The sequence below is a fragment of the Xiphophorus couchianus genome, chromosome 5 (genome assembly GCF_001444195.1).
Source record: "Xiphophorus couchianus chromosome 5, X_couchianus-1.0, whole genome shotgun sequence".
Classification (NCBI taxonomy): Eukaryota; Metazoa; Chordata; class Actinopteri; order Cyprinodontiformes; family Poeciliidae; genus Xiphophorus; species Xiphophorus couchianus.
The window spans coordinates 10,516,571-10,538,150 of NC_040232.1; the positions used below are offsets into that span (position 1 = coordinate 10,516,571).

Below are 21,580 nucleotides of genomic sequence, written 5' to 3' on the forward strand. Positions count from 1 at the left end.
AATTGTATTGTGATTTATAACAGTTATGTTATTTTAATAGGCTTGATGGGATCAGTTTTGTTGAGGGGGGAGTCTGTGAAGTCTTTCTGCTTTGAGTTTCTAAAATAAAATTAAAAACAAGCTCGATTTGTGTGCCTTCAAATGTAAAACATCTGAAGGTGGTTTAACATAAAAATAAAAGTCCACCTGCTGCCTTGAAAATGCAATTTAAGTCGACAACAAAGTTCTTTTGGTTTTAACTCAGAAATTAAAGTTCATGAAGTTGATTTAACAACAAGAGACAAGTTGTCTAAACATTGTTTTGTAAGTTCATTAAACTTGAATTGTGAGTTTTAACATAATGCTGCAATTTAAACCAAATAATTATTTCACAATATGCAAAAAAAACTTCCCTCACCTAAAGAGCCACATTTCTCTATTATTTTACTCACAATATCAAGTTAATATAACAACTTATTTTATTTTAGAATAATTTAAATACTTGTTTCAAATTGCATGAACAAAAATTCTGATCTGATAATGAATTTTATTAAACATCACAATGAATTCAGCTCAGAAACATTTATTGTGAACAGGACATTATCCTCAAGCTTTAAAATAAACATTTGGTTAATAACACGAGTCAGATCAATGTAATGCTCTAAGCATTCTGGGAAATAGTTCCCACTCCTGTCTTTTTCTTCTTTCAGTTTTTTAAGTGCTAACCTAAAAACTCCAGTTTATTCAACTCTTAATATAATAAAATTAATAAAAAGTTAACGCAACTTACTGCTGTGAGTTTATCTTTCATAAACTCACATTTAGGTTCAAAATCTAGAACTCCCTAAATCTATTTCACTTAGAGTAAAAGATAGAGCAGACACAACTAAATGTGGCTCCAGTGTTTTACAGTGTAGCCATCTCACTTCTTCTCCTGTTCATCAAAAAAAAATTGGTTAGTTCAGATCATTTCAAAACCAATTTTTGGCCCAGATTTACCCTACCTGACATCCGCCCTTTAAAAAGTAATTCCTGCCCATTTTTAGTTAAAGGACAACATGCTGCCCTGTTCTTGTTCCAGTCACAGAGTATTTGAGTTCAGCATGCAGTAAGCTGTAATTTATCACACACACATAATTACCAACAGACTTCTGATTGCCACTGAGAGCAAACATCTGATTAGTCAGATCAAGCGTTCCTGATAATTTGATTGACCCCAGCTACTGGGATGTAGGTCAGATTTGTCTTTGGTACTTTAGTTTCACAGAAAGTAGGCAACATCCATAATCACCAATAATAAAAAATATAACAAGAGAGCATTTAAATAAATATTCACTTTTTCCATGAGGCTTGAAAGATAAACTTAGAAATGTTACATTTAACTTTGAAATATGTATATTTTTCTCTTGGCGTAAGGTCAGTTAAATATTCTCTTGCTGATCTTGAAGTGCTTGGCAATAATTTCTCTGATTTTAAGACATTAACTCTAAATGTCATTTATGAGAAATTAGTCAGAAGTCATTAGTAGCTGCTCTGGAACTTTACCGCTGGAAAATGTAAGATTGCGTTTTGCTGTCACGATGAAAGTTGCTTTACACAAACAATGTGCTCAGTCTGTATGCAGTTTATAATTAAAGAGGCTGCGGTTGCAACTCCGCTCGGTGCAAGAGCTAGAGATGTGAAAAGTTGCCCTTAAATAACAGTTATATTTTATATATGAGCACAGAGGCCAAATAAATAGGAAGCAACATAGGCTGGGCCTGAAAAAGTGGGTAGGTGAACAATATATCAACATTTTTCTTTGTTTTATTGGTACGACATAACACAGTGGAAGTTACATTTTAATTAACTTCAACTTGTTTTTTTGGCAAATGGCAGCAAAACAATTCAAGTCAAATCAGCTTAAACAAGCTGATTTGACAACAAGTGTCACTCCTGGTCTGTCTAAAAACAAAACAACCTCTCAGTGGTATCCGGGCTCTGCTTCTCCTCATTTATTACTTTTTAACAGAAATCCATTTTGCTGCTGCAGGTACAGCGGAGCTCTCGTTCTTCACCTACACCGGCCTTTGGCAGCGACCTTAGGGGGAGTTTGGCTTCTTCTGTTTTGGTTTTATTGAAACACATGCATCATGATGAAATCAAGGCTTTAAGTTCTTCTGCACTTACTGTAGCTCAGCCCTGAAGGTTTACTGTTACTCATTTTCAGGACCTTCAACTCAGCTAAAGCAATTCAAAGTGTCTCTGTGACCTCATAAGACTATTTCCTCATAGTTTTTACTTCCATAGGTTGTTGCTTAAGAGCTGGCTTGTAAAATGTTTTGACTAGTTTATTGTTAAACTTTCCAAATGCGAAGGGACAAGAGCAATGAATCTTCAACGTCTTGTTTCCCTAGCTACATGTCAAGGGTAAGGACTCCAGTGATTGTGAAGTGTTTTATGTGTCTCAGTGAAAGAGATGCGTACAGCCCTTTCTGTTTCTAAAGCTTGGGTTGCATCATCAGGAGAATGACAACAGATTATTCCTGCTAATGCGGAGCAGGAAAGAAGACTGAAACAGAAGAAGGATTTAATGCAGCGATTAGCTTGCCATTCCAGTTTTTATGCTGCTAGTTTCAAATTGCTTGTTGACATGTAGAACGGCAGAGCGAAGGCTGTGAAAATCATTTTCTTTCTCCATGCATCTGGAGGCTACAGCGAATTTAAAAAGTATCCATTTAGGATTTTAAAGTTTCCATTTAATGAGGCTTTTATAAACGCATGTTATGTTCTGATCCAGCTTACTGTAGGAACTCTGTGGATGGCCAGTGGTACAGCTACGATGACAGCAGCGTGGATCTGGTGCCAGAGGACGAAGTGTGTACCAAGGGAGCTTACATCCTTTTCTACCAGAAACGCAACGTTATTCCTCTGTGGTCGGCCAGTAGCTCTGTTCGAGGTATGTTTTCGACAATGTTAATATCCTCTGAGAATAACAAACTCAGAAATTCCCTCAGCTGTTCCAGAAGTGCTTTATATATCACAACTAACTTAAAAGAAACTTGACGCTTTGAAATTGGGCCTCTATCTCTTTAAGAAGTAAGAAGTTCTTACGCATCACAACAACGCTCTGACATTATGCTGTTTACAATTGTTCATAGGAGCGAGGAAAAAAAGAAACGTTTTTAAGATTTTCATCAACAAGAGCAAGAAAATATTTACTAAAAATTGTAACATTAAACATGAGTGAACATTTGTTGCTTTGCCAACCAGAACTTCATAAGTTCTTAAGCACGAAACTTTCCAAGTTCAAGTGAGCAGGTAATTTGTTTCAAAGCATGTCTCCTCTAACGGAGAAATCTGTCTGAGCAGATGATGCTTCACAGAACTGAATTTGACCACGGCCACTTGAAGCAGCTCTGCTGGGCTTGATTTTTTATTATAACCACAAACAGGCGGTTGCACAAATAACCACTGAAATGCTGACTTCAGATCATAAAAATTAACAAAGATTGCAAAACTAAAGCATATGTTTTCGTAGAATCTAGCTGTGATGATACTGTACCTGTCAAAGCTTTTAAAGTTCACTTATAAAAACATTCTCTACAGATTTGGTTGTTGACTGATTTTAATCTTATCAAATGTTACCCAAATATAATTTTTTCTTAAATGACACGATATTAAACAAAATGAAAAGAGATGGTGATGCAGATTTTAGCACACAGAGGGTGGCTATTGTTCGCTTGCATTTTTTTAAGTACAGGAGGGTGGGCGTCACATAGCAGCGGGACCGCTGTTCGGTCCAAAGAGCTGCCTGTTCAAAATATGGCGAGATCAACTGGCCATTTTCAATCTCTTGCTGATAAAATTGCACATCCATTTGTAAAAACAATGCTTTGAATCAATCTCCATTTGCATTCACAATATGCTTAAACAGACACAATCATGGGTCAACTTCAAAAAGAGCTCAGTATGCTTGTCACAGTCTTCACAGATGATCGTATGTTTCCCCATAGCAAATAATTCAGTCACGATTCCCTTCAGTAGGTGAATCTGTACTGTGAATCCTGTATCTGACAAAAAGCTCTAAACAGTTCTGTCTTGACAAATATAGTAATAAATATTTCACTTCCATAGAAAAATGAATCTAACTCCTATAATTGGGATTGCTGTTTGCTTCGATGGTACGACCGTCTTCTTTTTATATCTATGGTTGACAACAATATTGTGAGGCCTCCTAAAATCTTTTACACCCTTTGAAGGTTTTCATATTTAGTCACATTGGCATTACAAACCTTAATGTAATTTATTAAAACCGTTTCAAATAGGCCAATAAAAAATATTTCATAACTCCAAAGCACAAGGAAAGGATTAATGTTTTTCTAATTATTTGTAAATAACTTACTTTTATTTTATGAAAACATGAATAGTTGGAGTTGTTATTTATTCAGCTGTCCCCATTTGTAGATCCAAGTTACAAGTCCAAGAGCTTGTGGTGTTTGTCCACCAGCTCCAGAGATGGAGTATTTTTACCCTTTTTTGTTGTTTTTGCAAGATACTTTGAGCTTAAACAGCCTGGATGCAGGGGATCTGAAAGATCTCAGTTGAAACTACTACATCTGGGTTTTAACTGAGTCACTAATCAGTTATCATTCTGGCTTACAATGTTGTTCTGCTACAAGCTGAACCTCTACTCCACTCTTGAGTCATTTGCAGCCTCTATCATGTTTGTCTTCCAGAATTGCCTCATGTTTAGTTTCATACATCAGTCAATTTTCTCTGTGCTTCCTGTAATGGTGTCTTGAGGGTACAGTGTTTTCTTTTTTTTTTTTACCACAGAAAAAAACTGTCACCACATTTTGTGTGTTTTTCTTAATGTCTTGAGGCAAACTGAAAACGTTACTTCCTTTGGTTTTTTTCCACATTTATTTTTTTTTTTTGAGAAGCCACTTTGCTGCTTTTTTCCTTTTTTGCTCCCGTCTCGGCCTGTATAGGTGGATGGACATTTTCTTTTGGTAGGTTTGCAGTCATCGCATATTATTACTTCTTCTTCATTTCGTTTTTGAATAATTGTTTAGACAGATCTCTCTTGTTTCAAATGTTGGCCCTATTGTTTTATAACTGTGACCTGTCTGCCGCGTTCCTTGCTCTTCATGATGCTGTTTGTTTACTAATGCTGTCTAACAAGGTCTGTCTGACCTTGTTAGACAGGTCTCTCTCTGACCTCTCTCTGAGGTCTTCACAGAACAGCTGGATATAAACCGAGGAAAGAAATTACACACAGATGGAATCTCTGCAGTAGTTAGAAAAGGAAGCCGAGAAATTGCTGCATGTAAACGCTCCCCTGGGCGTCAAAATAAAGCAATCTCTGACTGTTAAAGCTGGGAGACACATAGTCCAAACCACCTGCAGCTGTAATTGCACAGAAAACGATTTTACAAAATATTGATTCATGGAGGTTGAAAAGAAATGTACAGTATCTTTCAAATTGTATTTATTTAAGGTTTTTGTGTCGAGGACAGGGGGTTGTGAATGTATTTAAAGCTTATCAATATTTATTATTGCAACACTGTATAAGCAAACTAAAATAAAAAGGCTCCAGTATAAACAACCAGCAACACTAATGATGGTGGAGTAGATTTCTTACTCTGTTTGTACATCAAGAGAATTGACAAAACAGTAATATCCTTCTGTTTTCATAAAATAGGGGATATTATGATTTTGTTCTTAGCCATGGCCATTTTTTAGGAAGGTGACAATATGTAACTTTGATGATTTCATGCAATGTTGAACAGATCTCTCTATAAGTTCTCTGGCAAACCTTCATATTTTCCTCCTTGCACACATTCAATGAAACTTAAACTTGTGCAGTCTCTTCCTGATCGTAGAAGTATGCACTTTAATATTAATGTTAGCATTTGGCTGGTGTGGGTTCTGTGATGACATTTTAGGGGTTTTAGAGGTTTCTTTCAACTCTTTGCCTTCTGATTTGAAGATGAGTTTGCTGCAATGGGAATATCTGGGCACGTTTTCTGATTATACAATCATAATATTATACAGCTACAGAAAAAACTAAGAGCCCACTGCACTGAACCCCATTGAAAACCTCCTGGTTATTCAACCAAACATTGATTTCTGAACTCTTCCTGAGTTAAAACATAAGTATTGTTGTTTCTAAATAGACATGAACTTGTTTTCTGTGCATTATTTGAGGACTGAAGGCTCTGCACCTTTTTCGTTATTTTAACCATTTCTCATTTTCTGCAAACATATACCTATAAGAAGTAAAATCAGAGAAACTGATCATTTTAAGTGGTCTCTTAATTTATCCCAGAGTTTTAATAATCATATAATGGCAATCAGACAAAAGAAAGCCCATGTGATAGCCTTTAATTAACGACTTTGCAGCAGGCCTTTATCGACAGCAGAAATATTGACCTGCATCCAGCTGTAGATAATTGTGATTTCAGGTTATCAACACACTCAGAAATCAGAACATTTTTATTCTTTTTCAACAAGTACTTTGCTTCCAAAGGTTTTCCACCAAGAAGAGATCAGATCCTGTGTTTTCATCTCTGTCTGTATTGATTAATTTCAGTATAATCAGCATGTCACTGTGCAAACATGTCTTTACTAATTTAAAAAACACTAATTTTATTTTATTTTTTGTATGTAATGTGATTTCGTTAAGTGAGTTTTGAGTCTGAATTTAAGCAGAGGGAGATAATCAGTACGACGGATCAGAGTAGCTGAATGCTCGACTCCCCATGGTGCTGAGACAGCTGGGAGGCACTGAGGCGTATGGGAGAGGACGGACTAAAGGGACGAGAGATGAGGTAGTAAGGGAGGGCAAGGTTGTGAATAGGTTTTGAAAACTTTGTTGAATCACATTCTGACCCGAAGCCAATGCAGCTGCTGTGGTGGAAAGAGAGGGTTGTGATTATAATGCGAGCTGCTGAATTTTGAACCATCAAAGGCAAATAGAGGAGTTTGAGAGGAAGAGCAAAAAGGAGAGAGTTATGATTATCACTGATAGACAAAGTGAGATGGGTTAGGGAGGAACAAAGGTGGTTTATGTTGTGGACTGAGCTACGTATTGAGGATGACACCTAAACTCTTAACAGGAAGAGAGGTGGAAACAGAAAAGCTATTTGGATAGTACTGACTAAAGTGCATTCAAAACTGCCACAGTATACAAATAGACCGGTCAGACTGCCTTTCAGTAAGCTACAGAAGGAGAATGTCTGAATGAAATCAGTTTTTCAAAGAGAAGATTTAACAGATGCTTTCAAGTTCGCCAAGACCAGCATGTAAATGCAACATGATGACACAAACATCAGCTACATTTATAAGTTTAATCATAAAACATGAATTTAGCTCAGAATGCTTAACTGTTGAACAGTGAACATGAATAATTTCAGGTCAACTTTGATAAAAGAAATGTTTTTTAAAAAAATCTTCCATTTTAGTTGAATCAAACATCGCTGTCTGTGGTTGTCTGTCTGCACTTTAAAATCAATGTCCATATTGTTTTACTTTTTGAACATGACAGTGGAGATGACAGAAAACAGATTTCCATGTTGGTGCTGAAATTAATTAATAGGAAACTAAAATGTCTTCATTAAAACATTTTTAGGTGGGCGTGCTGTGGTGGCGTAGTGGTTAGTGCGACCCATATTTGGAGGCCTTGAGTCCTCGACTCGGCCGTCGCGGGTTCGACTCCCGGACCCGACGATATTTGCCGCATGTCTTAGACTTAGACTGACTTTATTGTCGTTTTGCATGCACAGGGTGTATACAGAACGAAATTTCGTTGCATACGGCTCAGGACAATGTTTTGAGCTTTCAATTGTGAGGTTACTCCAGAATAAAATAAAATACAGTATAAAATATGAATATAAATATAAATATAGAATATAAAGTGCAGGAATGACAGTAAAATAGAAGTTATTTAGCTCTGTACATGTGCAAGGTATAAAGTGGAGACCAGATTTTAAGTGCAGTCCAGTTAAGAGTTCAGCAGTCTGATGGCAAGTGGGAAAAAGCTGTTTCGGAACCTGGTGGACCTGCACCGGACGCTGCGGAACCTCTTTCCAGAGGGCAGCAGGGAGAACAGTCCATGGTGGGGGTGTGAGGGGTCACTGATGATGTTTCGGCCTCGGGACACGCAGCGCTGGGATGAAATGTCCTGGATGGAGGGAAGGGGGGCCCCGATGATCCTCTCTGCTGTCCGCACCACTCTCCTCACGTTCTTCCAGTCGGAGGCGCTGCAGCTTCCACACCACACAGAGAGGCAGCTGGTCAGAATGCTCTCTATGGTGCTTCTGTAGAACGTCTTGAGGATGGGCGGGGGCAGGTGTGCTCTTCTCATCCTCCGCAGGAAATACAAACGTTTCTGTGCCCTCTTGGCCAGAGACGTGGTGTTCACAGTCCAGGTGAGGTCGTTAGTGATGTGCACCCCCAGGAATTTGGTGCTGCTGACCACCTCCACAGCCAAGCTGTTGATGAGCAGTGGAGCGTGGCTGGGCCGGTTCTTCCTGAAGTTGACGATCATCTCCTTCGTCTTGTCAACGTTCAGGATCAGGCTGTTGTCTCTGCACCAGTCCACCAGCTGCTCCACCTCCTCTCTGTAGTCCAGGTCGTTGTCGTCTCTGATGAGGCCCACCACCGTTGTGTCGTCCGCGAACTTCACGATGTGGTTGGTGGTGAACCTGGGGACGCAGTCGTGTGTCATCAGAGTGAACAGCAGAGGGCTCAGGACGCAGCCCTGAGGGGAGCCTGTGCTGAGGGTGATGACATCGGAGGTGTGTTGTCCGATCCGGACTGACTGAGGTCTGTCGGTGAGGAAGTCTAGCAGCCAGTTGCGCAGGGGGGTGCTGAAGCCCAGGTGTCCCAGTTTTCCTGCCAGATGCTGTGGGATGATTGTGTTGAACGCTGAGCTGAAGTCCAGGAACAACATCCGCACATGAGTGTTCTTCTCCTCCAGGTGAGCCAGGCTCAGGTGTAGGGCGGAGGAGATAGCGTCCTCGGTGGAGCGGTTTCGGCGGTAGGCAAACTGGAACGGGTCGAATGCGGAGGGGAGTCTGGAGACGATGTGTTCTTTTACCAGCCTTTCAAAGCACTTCATCATGATGGGAGTCAGTGCCACAGGCCGGTAATCGTTGAAAGAGGTGACTTGAGGTTTCTTTGGCACCGGAATGATGGAGGCAGTTTTGAGACAGGCTGGCACTGTGGCTTGGTCCAGTGAGGTGTTAAAAATGTCTGTTAGGACACCAGCCAGCTGACCTGCGCATTCCCTGAACACCCGCCCAGGTATGTTGTCGGGGCCTGGGGCCTTCCGTGGGTTGACTCTTTTCAGAGTCTTCAACACATCGGCTGTGTCCAGGCAGAGTGCCTCCTCTTCCTGGTGGGGAACAGTTTTCTTTGCCGGAGTACTGTTCAGTGCCTCGAACCTCCCAAAGAAGTTATTGAGTCTATTTAGAAAGTCAGCATCAACTTCACCCACTGGGGGGGAGGATGGATTGTAATCTGTGATCGCCTTTATGCCTTGCCACATACTTCTGGTGTTGCTGGTGTCGTGGAAGAACTCCTGTATTTTCTGACTGTGGGTTCGCTTTGCTAACCTGATAGCACGGTTCAAGTTGGCTCTCGCTGTCCTCAGTGCCTCCTTGTTGCCAGACTTGAAGGCTGAGTTCCGTGCTTTTAGCATTTCACGTACCTCCTTAGTCATCCAGGGTTTTTGGTTGGCCCAGGTGATAATGTTCTTAGTGATGCTGACGTCCTCTCCTTCCCCGTTTCCTGTCAGCCCACTGTCATATAAGGGACACTAGAGCCCACAAAAGAGCCCCTGGAGGGGAAAAAAAAAAAACATTTTTAGGGGACCTTCATGTCTCACATAATCTGTATTCTGTAGCCAGTTTTTCTTGTTTTTCCCGCTGATGCTCCAAGTACAATTGTTCAATTTAATTTGATTTTCCTTCATTACCTCAAAGGCATTTGTCCTTTTACGCAACTTTTTTTAATTTAAATTTTCATTCCATTATTTTACCTTCATGTAAGATAATGAGAAGTCCAAAACTCATCACTGTTAACATAAATTAACATAACATAGATTTCTGTTATGTACTGAATCCTAACTTCATTTGAACTCTGTTTCATTCGTATTTATTTATCCACATTATTTAAATTTTATTTGACAGAGGTAATTGTGTATTTAAAATAAATTGCTAAATACAAATTCCATGTAACAATTATTAGCTTAAGCAATAGTGACCTAAATCATTCAGCTTCAGCAAAAAAAACCTATTAAAACTGAAAAGGTTTACAGACAATTGTGCAACAGACTGATGTATGTAAGCTCGGTTCATGACTGTTGGAGGGAAACTAGAATAGAAATAGCCAAAATGCAACAGCAACAAAGTGACAGGTGATCAAAGCATGCAGATACACACAAAAGTAAAAATAACACAACAATAAAACTGAATTAAGAACAACATACTGTACAGTTAGGGCAAAATTACTACATAAAATACTGTGTGGTTACAAACACTTTATGCTAGCTGGTGCTGAAAGGGAGCAATTACTTTTGCAAATAGTGTTTTCATCATTTTACCCTTAATGATGAAATCATAATTTGAAAACTGTTCTTGTATGTCTTGAGGTTATATTAGTTTTTGATGATCTGAAACGTTAAAGTGGAATAAAAAGCAAAACCAGAAGAAATCTGTAAACTTTTTTCAGCTTTATTATCCTAAAGTCAATTAAGTTAAACTGCACTGATGTGAGTGCTGCCACCAAAGAATAAAGTCTTTTATAATCCATGTCACTTTTTTTTGTTTAAAGCATACTTAAGATATTTTTATTCAAACAATTGGTTCTGATTAATATAATTATTGCTTCCATCCATAGAAAGTGGTTTTGTACCCAGGAATTTCTGTTCGGTTTGCTTCCCCTTTGACAGAAAGTGCTTTCAAGTCAAAATGACAGAGGAAACAAAATGACGCATCTTGGGCTCTTCATAGAGGAACTTAACATTTAGTTGACGTAACTCTGCAGGCGGGTAGATCGGGTTCACAGAGCCGGTCACCATGGTAACTGGTAGAGAGTTAACACCACTACTTTCAGGAAGATGGAAGCCCCCCCTCAGTTTCCTCGCCTGCGTTAAAAACCCCAGCTACTAGAAAGAGACTTTGGGATGTCTGCTGACTCTTGTATCCTCCTTGTACATTACCAAATTTAACCTGTTTGCTATTCTAATTTTCTGTCTCACAAAAAGTAGTTTAAAGTTCTTTGCCAATCCATTTGCCATGAACATTTTTTAAAAGAGAAAGTTTGACAGTAAAAATGAAAAAAAATTTACTCACAGGGATGGAAAAAGTTTTAGACCTAACAAGAATCAAATAGTGACAAATAGCAAACAATCTAAAAGAAATCCAAGTTAGCCGCTGTAGAGATTGAGGAATGGATATGAAATCACTGATTACCAAATTTGAACAGTGAAAACATTTTATGATTTAGTCTGAACGGTAAGCAATTTGTTGCCAGCAAATTCTCAACATTTTCCTGCAGCCTTTTCTCTAGGAATGCTGTTTGTTGAAGGTTGCAAGTCACCAGGAGGTATTTCTGGCAATGCCATGTTCTTGTTTGAATGATGATTTTTTCAAGCAAGTGCACAGCATCATAATGGCATGTTTGTCAGGCATGCAGCTTTGGCATGCAGCTTTAGAAAGCACAAACGATTCTGAAAGGTATTTTGTAAAATGACTAATACACTAATATAGTGACCAAGGACTAAACTCAGTAGGAGTGTGTTAGCTTATGAGCATGAGTTTCGCCAAAGGAAATGGCAGATTACAGAGATTCATAAAGCATTTGTATGTTTGAAGGTACAGTCAGGATATGTAAAAGCTGGTATTTTGTGTCCATTTAAGTCAGGTTGTCTTGTTTGTCAAACATTATGCCTTAGTAACAAGAACAGCTTCATTTTACTGATAAATTACACTTCATCTTTTTACTTTAATAATATTGAACTCTGAAGAGGGGTTTACATTTGTTGCCTTAAAATGACACTTTTATTTGACACCACTCCTTTAATGTCAATAAGATTAAGTTGTTATGAAGAGTAATAACACAGTAGCGTATTATAACAGTGGGATTAAGATTGGGTCATTCAGTAATCCTCCACCCGTGTGAAAACCTACAACAGGGCTGTCAAACTCATTTTCATTTTGAGCCACATCAACATCCTGAAAGTCCTCAAAGGGCCAGTGGTGACAGCTCTACCCATTAACAAACCGTTAAAGTATTAATAAATAGCTATCGCTGCCACTATACAGATAAAAATGGTTTAGATTTGATTAATAACATTATTTTAGAGCACAGCTGCTATCTTGAAGGCTGTGTTTATGTGTCCCACTGGAGTCTAGAGCGCCGCATAAAAAGCGTTGAGTCTGACGCATGTGCCCAATAGTAAAAGAATAGCATTAAACCTACAGGGTGCACAAAAATACATAATTCATCCATTTTTATCCATCATTAATTCTTCTCAGTGCCACAAGGGGCTTGTGCTTATATCCAGTGGATGGCAGACTAAAAGCTACCTGGAGAAAACTTATGGCCACACAGAAATATCCTGACCTTCCTGTGACCCTGCAGCCACTACACTGGTGTGTAGTCAAAACATTTTTGTGTTTAGCAGACTATTAAAATGAGTTTTTCAGGGATTTTTTTCAATTATGTCTACTTAAATATACATCTGTATGTCTTAGCTATGTAAATAATAGGGATGTTTATCTCATTATTGAAATAATTCAATGACCCTTAATCAAAAATTAAACTTTGCCTTCTCAGTTTATAAATACCTTTAACCCTGACCATAAGCTCTAGTTAGTTGTCTGTCATGACATTAGTTTTCCATTGTAAGGTTTAATTTCATTAAGTGTTTTTTAAATAAATTCCATATTAATTAACCATTAAAACCAAAGCAATTTGATATGTCATGCTGCTGAAATACCATTTATTGGTACAACTAACTAGATCAACAACATCTCCAGTCATTGTTCTTCTGATTATCCAAATGTTATTGAAAGACTTTAATTGATCAGTGTTTTTATGATTCCTATGACATTTACAATAGACTATCAATGACCAATGCCTTGACATTTGATGTAATGAAAAAAAAAATCAAAGTTTGTTGCCTTTTTGACAGTAAAACCGATAACTGACATACCTGTTTTGACAGTAATATGTCAGTCATACTGGGTGTTTTTATTATTATTATTTTAGATTTATCTTAAAATGTATCTGTTTTTGGCTGCTGCCACTCAAATGTGGTTTTTCTTGTTTAAAAATATGGCTTTCTATAAAAATAAATCAAACTGATTTGTGACTGTAATATGAAAACGTTCAAGGAGCTTGAAAATTTTTGCAAATTGTTACAAAATGCACTTCAAATTAAGTACTTAAAATGAACAAAGGTTTTCTATGATAAACTGCACTAATTAACCAGGCTAATGCATTAGGGGTAACGTTTGTGACACAAAGCCTTGAGAATAGTCTAGTAATAAAAGATAAAATCAACTGGTCCAGTATGGCAACTGCTGAATAAAGCATTGGTGAAACATTTATTCAGATACGCCGGGTAAGCAGGCAGAGAAAATGTCTTCAGAGCACAAGCTAAAGCCAAATAGCCGCTGTCCAGAACGACAGTTTGCTTAAGCTTTAGGTCACTGCAGATCATCACCGAACAAGGCAACAAGGATCAGCAGCTGTTGTCAAACAGCAGAAAAAATGAAGCTAAACTACAACCAATCACATACCTGTACTGTCAGGTATGCTTTAAATGCAGAAAGAAAGCTTTAATTCAGCGAAGGGATCTTTCATCAACCTTGGATCATAGGGAAGGCTGAGATTTACCTTTTTGATTTTTCCCTGTTGCTTTGAGCAGTGCAACATCTGACCCCTGAGTGAATCTGGCAAAATATGTTTTTATCAAGATATTCAAACTTGTCAAACATAAGTCAGTAAAGATTATTTTCTTACCAGCCTCTAGCTGCTACGTTCCCTCTTTGATCTTTATGGAAGCAGTGTCGTCTTTTAAAAATACTTTTGACTTTAAAAGACAAAAAATCATCCAATATTGTATCCATTTTCTGTATACCCTTGTCCCTAATGGGGTCGGGAGGTGCTGGTGCCCATCTCCAGCTACGTTCCGGACGAGAGGTGGGGTCACCCTGGGCAGGTCGCCAGTCTGTCACAGGGCAACACAGAAACAGACAGGACACACAACCATGCACACACACACTCACACCTAGGGAGAATTTAAGAGACCAATTAACCTGACGGTCATGCTTTTGGACTGTGGGAGGAAGCCGGAGAACCCGGAGAGAACCCACGCATGCACAGGGAGAACATCTTTTTTTTTTTCATCTTACAAAACGCTGCAAGAAAACAATGCTACCAACTGCGCCACTGTACAGCCCCTATATTTTATGGTTTTAGTAATAAGACTTATACCTTCTGTATGAGAAATAAAAATTGTAATGACTTGGATATGCATTGATGTAATAACTTTTCCCTTTCATCAAAAGCATCTTTAAATGTTAAAATTACTATTGTACATATTCAAAATGCTGCTGCCAGAGGCCTGACCAACACAGAGAAAACTGGTCATAATAAAGTTGTCTAACTGGTCTTGGGCTTTTTCAGAGTTTCTGTTTGGGTGTAATGTTATTTCCTTTACAGATGTTCCTTTATTTTTGCTGTACATTATTGTTGTAATAATCTTTTTTTTTATTATTTCTTTGATCTTAGGATCCATACGTTCATCAGTGTCGGACCACTGGCTAATCAGACTAACAGGGGAGAGCAAGAGAGGCAGTTTGGTGTCTCCTTCCTCCAACAACATCTCGTCTTTATCAGACTCTGCAGAGCCTCCCGTGTTCCACAACAAAGACTTTGAAGAAGAAAGGGGTGAGTGACAATCTTTCAGTAATTGCTTTTTTTTTCAAGGTCTCGCTTTTGATTATTAACTCTGCACCATTTCCCTGTTTTCATCATCATCAGGTGGCTTTGAAAGCCGCCCGTTTGTGCGAGGGCTTCAGGGACGCAGCGTAAGTATGAGAGTTCCCTCCAAGCCAAAAGAAAGCCTGAGCAAAAAGCTTCCTTTGCGCTGGTCCCTCGGTTCAAAAGAGAGACGAAAACCTGAGCAAATGTCTCCTCCAACGCAAGACCCCGACCCTGCAGAGCTAGTGGAGTACTTAGAGTCTGGTCGACGACCCCGGTGCACCAAGGATTCAATAGTAAACCTGATGAATGAGTCGCGTAGCAGCAAAAAACCCTCTGTAGGTCGGGCAGCCAGTGTTCGATCTGCAACTGTTGGCAGTATGAGTTGTGTTGGTAAGATGGAAGAGGAGCCACATTACTCCCAGGTTCCAGAGGGTCAGAGAAGGCCGTCAGAACGAACAACAGAAAAGACATCTGGGAAGACGGCCAGTCTGAGACGGAAAAAGGAAAACGTGGCAAAAGAAGAGAGCTCAGGGAATATGAGCGCTAGCTCTGGTAGCAACACCCTTTCCAAGAAGAAGGAGGGCAGGAGGGAGATCTCTGCTAAATCTTCACAAGATTCAGAGAAAAAACTGAGTTCCAGCACCGGAGTCCGTCATAGTTACAGCACATCAAGCCTTCAGGATGGAACTCTAAGAAGGCAAAAGGGAGACAAAGCGAATAAGGATCACCACAGCTCTGAAGCAGACAAGTCAAAGACAATAAAAGACGAAGTGCCCAAGAGTCAAGACAGTTTCTTCTCGTTTCTAAAAGGCAACTTCCTAAAGAAGGATAAGAACTCTAAAAAGTCCAAGGACGGTGAGTCAGAAAAAAAAGGTGGCGAGGAGAAAGGCAGGAGGACTTCGTCCAGGACGTCATTACCTAACGGAGCAGCTGGAGGAAGAACTGGAGTGGAAGGAAGCAAACCAAATAGTTCAGGCCGTCGGATTGATGAACTGGCAAACGGAAAGTTAGGACGCTCCACAGCTGACATTAGATGCTCGCAGAGCTCCTCTAACATCCCCACCAAAACAGAGCAAAGCATACGCAGGACAGCGTCCTTACATCGTAATGGGATGTCCACAACGCCAGCACAACGTCTGACCACAGACAAACAGTCTTACAGCACTCTGCAGAGAAATCGCTACAGCACACACTCGCTGGGCCGCAAGAAGACTGTCCCCGAGTCCAGCTTCTGACGCAGGGAGTCTTCTGCCGACGGAGAGCAAACAACTCACCGTCTTTTTGATCAAAGCAATAGAGCTTTACTTACAATGAAGTGATTTAGTGTTCCCGGAAAATAAACAACTCAAATAGTTTGCACAATAAAGCTGAGAAACATGAACTTGAAATGGGAAACCTGTGGCCTCCCCATTAAGACATATCAGTGGGAACATATTTTATCAGTAATATATATATTATGTTTTTCTGATTTAAAAGAAGTGCCTAAGCAACACAAATGCAGTTATAATGATTTATTTTCGTCTATCATCCCGGACTAGCAGGAACTGGACTTATTTCCTACTAATGCAGTATGAATGTTGAAAGACATCACTCCATTTTTAACTGGAATGGTTTAATCATCAGGGCACAATGACTGTTCATTTATAAGAATGTATTTTCTCTACTTGATTAACAGCAGTGCTTTGAGTTTGTGTTTTCTGATTATTGTTAAATATTATTTGATGAAACCTTTATGCATCGAATCATCTCCATGTGGTTAACAATGCGGGTGTGATTATTCAGTGCTTTAACCTTCAGCGATTGCCTACTGTGAAGAAAGATTAATATATGATGTAACTAAGATTGATTTTTTTTTTTAAAAAACATAACACTATATTTTTTTCAGGACTTGAGCTGCTGCTTTTTTTCCTGTAACCCCTTCATGATGTATTTTGTTCATAATTCAGTGTTTTGCTTGAACTCTAAAATCTTTTGATGCATACATTCATCTGTGGGAGTACGGTGGTGAAGCACCTGGAAGAGACGGAGAGTTTTTTCCCCGTCTTTGCTCAAAATGCAGAAATGTAGTTAGACTAGTTCTTTGTTTACTGCTGATCTTATTTATGGTGGTAGAAAATTTACCTCTTTCAGCCTTATTCCATTAAATATTCCAGTGAATATTCCTCTAAAATAGCTTAAATTGTTTTTGTTTTTTTGCATTCTGCAGCAGAAAACTGTCAGCATCTCAACTGAGAGAAACAGAGACGAGATTTGACACCAAAACCTAAGACGTTTAAGTTTATTTAATGTTTCTGTATAAATCATTCCATGCACTATTTTCACATGATTTTACATTTGCTTTTGCTGCATCCTTGTCATACAAACTAAGTAAATGGCTGGAGATACTGCAACAGTTAAAAAAAACAAAAAACAATTTCAAACCTGTTTTAGCCCAAGCCGAATCTAAAAAGAAGAAATTCGCATTGGTACACATCATTTTATAAAACTGTTTCCATCAGTTTGTGCACCTTCCTCCTGTACGTCATCAAAGTAGCAAAAATCCTGATAGATTTGCACTGCAGCCCTTGGGCAACTGGTTCAATCGTCAGTGTTTTTTCATTTAAAGGAAGAAGAAATCTGTTTAAATCTCTGTTTTGAATACTAATAACAGTGTTTTGCATTTAGTGTAAGCTCAAGGGTGCTGCTGTCAATTCAGACAAGTTTGATGTTTGATGTCCGACAACTTTTTCCTGTATTTACCTGGAAAATGTTCTAACATATTTTAACTAGCTGAAAATATGTAATCAGTTGTGTAACCCAAATATTTCCTTTTAGACACTAGTTACCCTCCTCAAGATATTAATTTTACATTTATTTTAATACATTAAAACTCCAAAGAGCAGCCAAAGCATGGCTAATGGTGTAGCTGATTTTTTTTTATTTTGGAAAGCTAACCGTTTTATCTCAGTCTAATATTCTTTAGGCTTAGTTAGAGCAGAGATGGGACAAAGCTAAACATAAAAAGCACTTTGAACTCCAGAGTGGGCATCTGCCAAGTAGCCAAATTGTCGAATCAAGAAGGATTTTCAAAATATGTTTTTTTTTTGTTTGTTTTTTTATTTTATTTATTTAATGAAAAGTCTTTATGTTTTAGAATAAGAGAAACAAACACAGGAAAAATGCTCAAAGCCGTTGTTGACATTATTGTTAATATTATCAAACTGAAGGCCTGGGGGCCAAATCCGGTCCGCCACAGCTTTTTATTTGGCCCTCTGAACATAAAAGAACACATAAATAGTTTTCAAGATATAGCTTTGTGCGTAAACATTTTATTAATCAAATCAAGACATTTTTTATCTGTATACTCAAATATACAGATTTTTATTCATATTTTAACAGTTGGTTAGCGGGTGGTTTGTCGATGTATTCTGCTATAACCGGCCCCTTAAGGACATTCATGATCTTGATATGGCCCAAAATGAAAATCAGTTTTTCTCTCCTGCTCTACATATTCACTTCACATGTGTACAAAACAAGTGTTATTTAAAAAAATACTTTGTAAAACGGCAAACAAAATTAAGCTATTTATTTCTGTTTGGAAAGAAAACTCTAACATTTTGTAGTTTGATTTATTTCGACCATGCAATAAAAGAAGAAAATAGAACAAAACTGATCAATACTGAACAAAACTTTTTCTTCACCCTAATTACTTCCATCCTTGTCTATTAGATTGCCACCAGAAATCCTGTAATACTTGTGATTAGAAAACAGAATCAGCATTTTAAATATCTGGAGCATTGCCAAACAGTGTTGGGCTAAATATTCTCTCAAGACATTTAGAGCTCATGTTTTTTTGTGTGTGTTTTTTTTACTGTTTACCCTTTCCTCTCAGTGATGAACATTTATAACATACATTTGAAGTTTAATTGAAACAGAAACGATAAAAACACACAACATAAAAATGGCACTGATTTTATTTCTAGCACAAAAAGCCAAAATGTGCATTTGAAAAGTGGACCTTAATGTCTTTGTTAAAAATAAAAAAAAAGTGCCTACTTTTTCAAAGTAGGCACTTTTTCAAATGTTCCACTCTGAAAAGCATTTTGAAAAATCTTGTGAGAAAGTGTTTTGTGAATCCTGCATAACGAAGGATTAGTTTCTCACTCTGACTGGAATTTATCTCAAGAGAAAGACGAGTTTTTCTTGTGTCGTCTAATTTCTACTTTCCTGATATCAACCTGCTTGGTTGGAAAGTAGGGCATGAAGATTGTGTTTATAAGGAGTACAGAATATTTAAAGTCGGCTAACACAACAAAGGAAAACAAAGAACTAAGTGAATGTTATAGTGACTTGTAGCTGCACTGCATCAGTGTCAAACTCCATCTCAGTCTGCTGCTGTAGACGTATCTGCAATTCTAACATTTTCTACCTGGAACCTCCTCACCTGACAACTTAATGCCAGATAGCAGTTTCTATTTCAAACAGGAAATATGTTTACCATCTTTTTTTTTTTTTACACAAAGAACACCAAACACCAGCCTCAGTAAAATATGAAGTATTTATGACCATGATGTAGTTTGTATGGAGCACAACATTCACATTGTACATTGCTGAGAAAATTTTTTCCACCTTGCAGATTTCTTTCATGTTTTCTGTTTTTTGTCACCTTTACAAGTTTCAAATCATCAGAAACATTTTATCAGAGAGTGACAATCTAACTAAATGCAAGTAGTTTTCAAATATTGTTTTATTTAATAAGTGAAGTTATCCAAACCAACTTGGTTCTGTATAAAAAAGGGATTGTCCCCCTTGTTATAACTTGAATTAACTTTGATTGGAATCACTTAAACGCACTGATCTGACATGAAGTAGGCTGAAATATCTCCAAAATCAATATATAATACTCCAATCTACAGAATTTATTAAATAATAAGGAACTGATTTACAGCATCTGATTTACACCTGGAGTTTGAGGCACAGTGAGAGTTTTTATCCACAAATAAACAAAATCTGTCCAAGAACGCATTGAAAAGTCACACTCATCATTTGAATAGTTTCAAAGGTAAAAAAACAAACTTCTGACAAAAAACACAAAAGACTAGTCACACGTTTGCCAAACTACAACGTAATAATCCTGATTACGTTGTAATTTATTACATTTGTTTTACATTCTAAAACAAATGAGATATTGTTTTAGAACGTAACCCTGCTTCAATTTATAATTTATGGATTTATAAATTCTGCTGTCTACCAGAAAACACAGAAGAGAATTACAGGGTGAGAGTTATTGGGTGTATTATGCAATAATTTTATTACACTGGGCCCACTTGGTTTTTATGGTGTATTTTTTCCTTAAAAGCTGTATTTTGAATTTACTTAGATTACTTTTGTGTGATTTTAAGATTTTTTTCAATGTTTTAAAAAACCTTAACTGTGACCAAAAAAGTAAAGAGAAGAAATCTGAAGATGGGATATTTTTTCATGCCACTTTTTGTGTGATTATGATTAATACCCAGGTACAATTGTAGCTGCTGCAGTCGATGAGACTGCAAATATCTTTGCACGGGCATTCATTTTTAGTTTTCATTTTTAAAAATAATTCTTTGAATTTGCTTGACTTGAACTTTTAGAATGAGAGGTGTCTTTTGATATCTTAAAAGTTTGTTTTCAATATATATATATAAAAAAAGTCATTAAATACATGAAGTTGTTTCATGTGAAGTACTTCAAATTCTTGTTTATTAAATGGTGGTTTGGTGTAAACAAATTTCCTTTGCAGTTTGTATTAAATAGTTTGTAGAATCTGATTCCTAACTCTGAACTTTGAAAATAAGATTATTGCAATAGTTATAACTTTGTCTAAATAAATCAGTATGTAATATTACGCATAGTGTGATGATTGTTGAAATATGTTGACAAATGAACAAATATCTGAACTCTAAAATGGTGACTTTTTAGATTCTTTACTGGTATGATTGTTTCTTAATCTGCAGAACATAAGGGCTCTTAAAATCTGATCATTTTGTCTTTTATATATATATATATATATATATTTTGTCATTTTATTGTGATACTGTTGTGGTGATTAATCATCAATTTGGTCAGTTAGGCAGTGGTACCATTGTGTTTATTTTTTAAAGATTGTGAAAAAGATTTATTTTTGTAAAATTTTGTACATCTTTGATAAACGGATTTATGAAAGTACTACTGCAACGATGTAAACGTTACTGAAAATACACGATTAAACCAGAGTTTCCGGCTCTTCTTTTGAGAATGTTCAGAGGGATTTGGCTGCAATCTTTGCCAGCTGTGAGTGATGAAAGGGATTCTTAGTTTTGACATTCTCAGTGAAAATGTCAAAATCCTCTTAGCACGTTTTAAAAACAAGATGGGCTGGCGTTTGTCACTGCTGCTCTTTTCTCCAGGCCTCTTTCTTTGTTTCCAATAATCAGAGCATGAGAAGAGAAGAGCACTCTTTCTAATCTTGTCCAGATTAAATTTATGTTCTTTTATTTTCTCCTGCTCACAGACTCTCCTTCCTGAGTGGATCTGTGCAACTCCTCCGGCGTTACCTTGAGCTTTTTGGCCACTCTGATTAATGTCCCCCTCCCCGGCCTGTCACTTCAGGTCGACGGTC

The 21,580-nt window shown here is 37.7% G+C and overlaps 1 protein-coding gene across 1 annotated transcript in view; it reads left to right on the forward strand.

Annotated features, from left to right (window-relative positions):
- The window catches only part of usp43a (ubiquitin specific peptidase 43a), a 127,489-nt gene extending 106,295 nt beyond the window's left edge, over positions 1-21,194 (forward strand). Inside the window, exons 15-17 of the mRNA XM_028018045.1 lie at positions 2,759-2,917; positions 14,770-14,928; positions 15,022-21,194. Coding sequence (XP_027873846.1) covers positions 2,759-2,917; positions 14,770-14,928; positions 15,022-16,199 — 1,496 coding nt within the window. The 3' untranslated portion in view covers positions 16,200-21,194. The remainder of the gene's footprint in view (positions 1-2,758; positions 2,918-14,769; positions 14,929-15,021) is intronic.
- Positions 21,195-21,580: the final 386 nt, after the last annotated feature.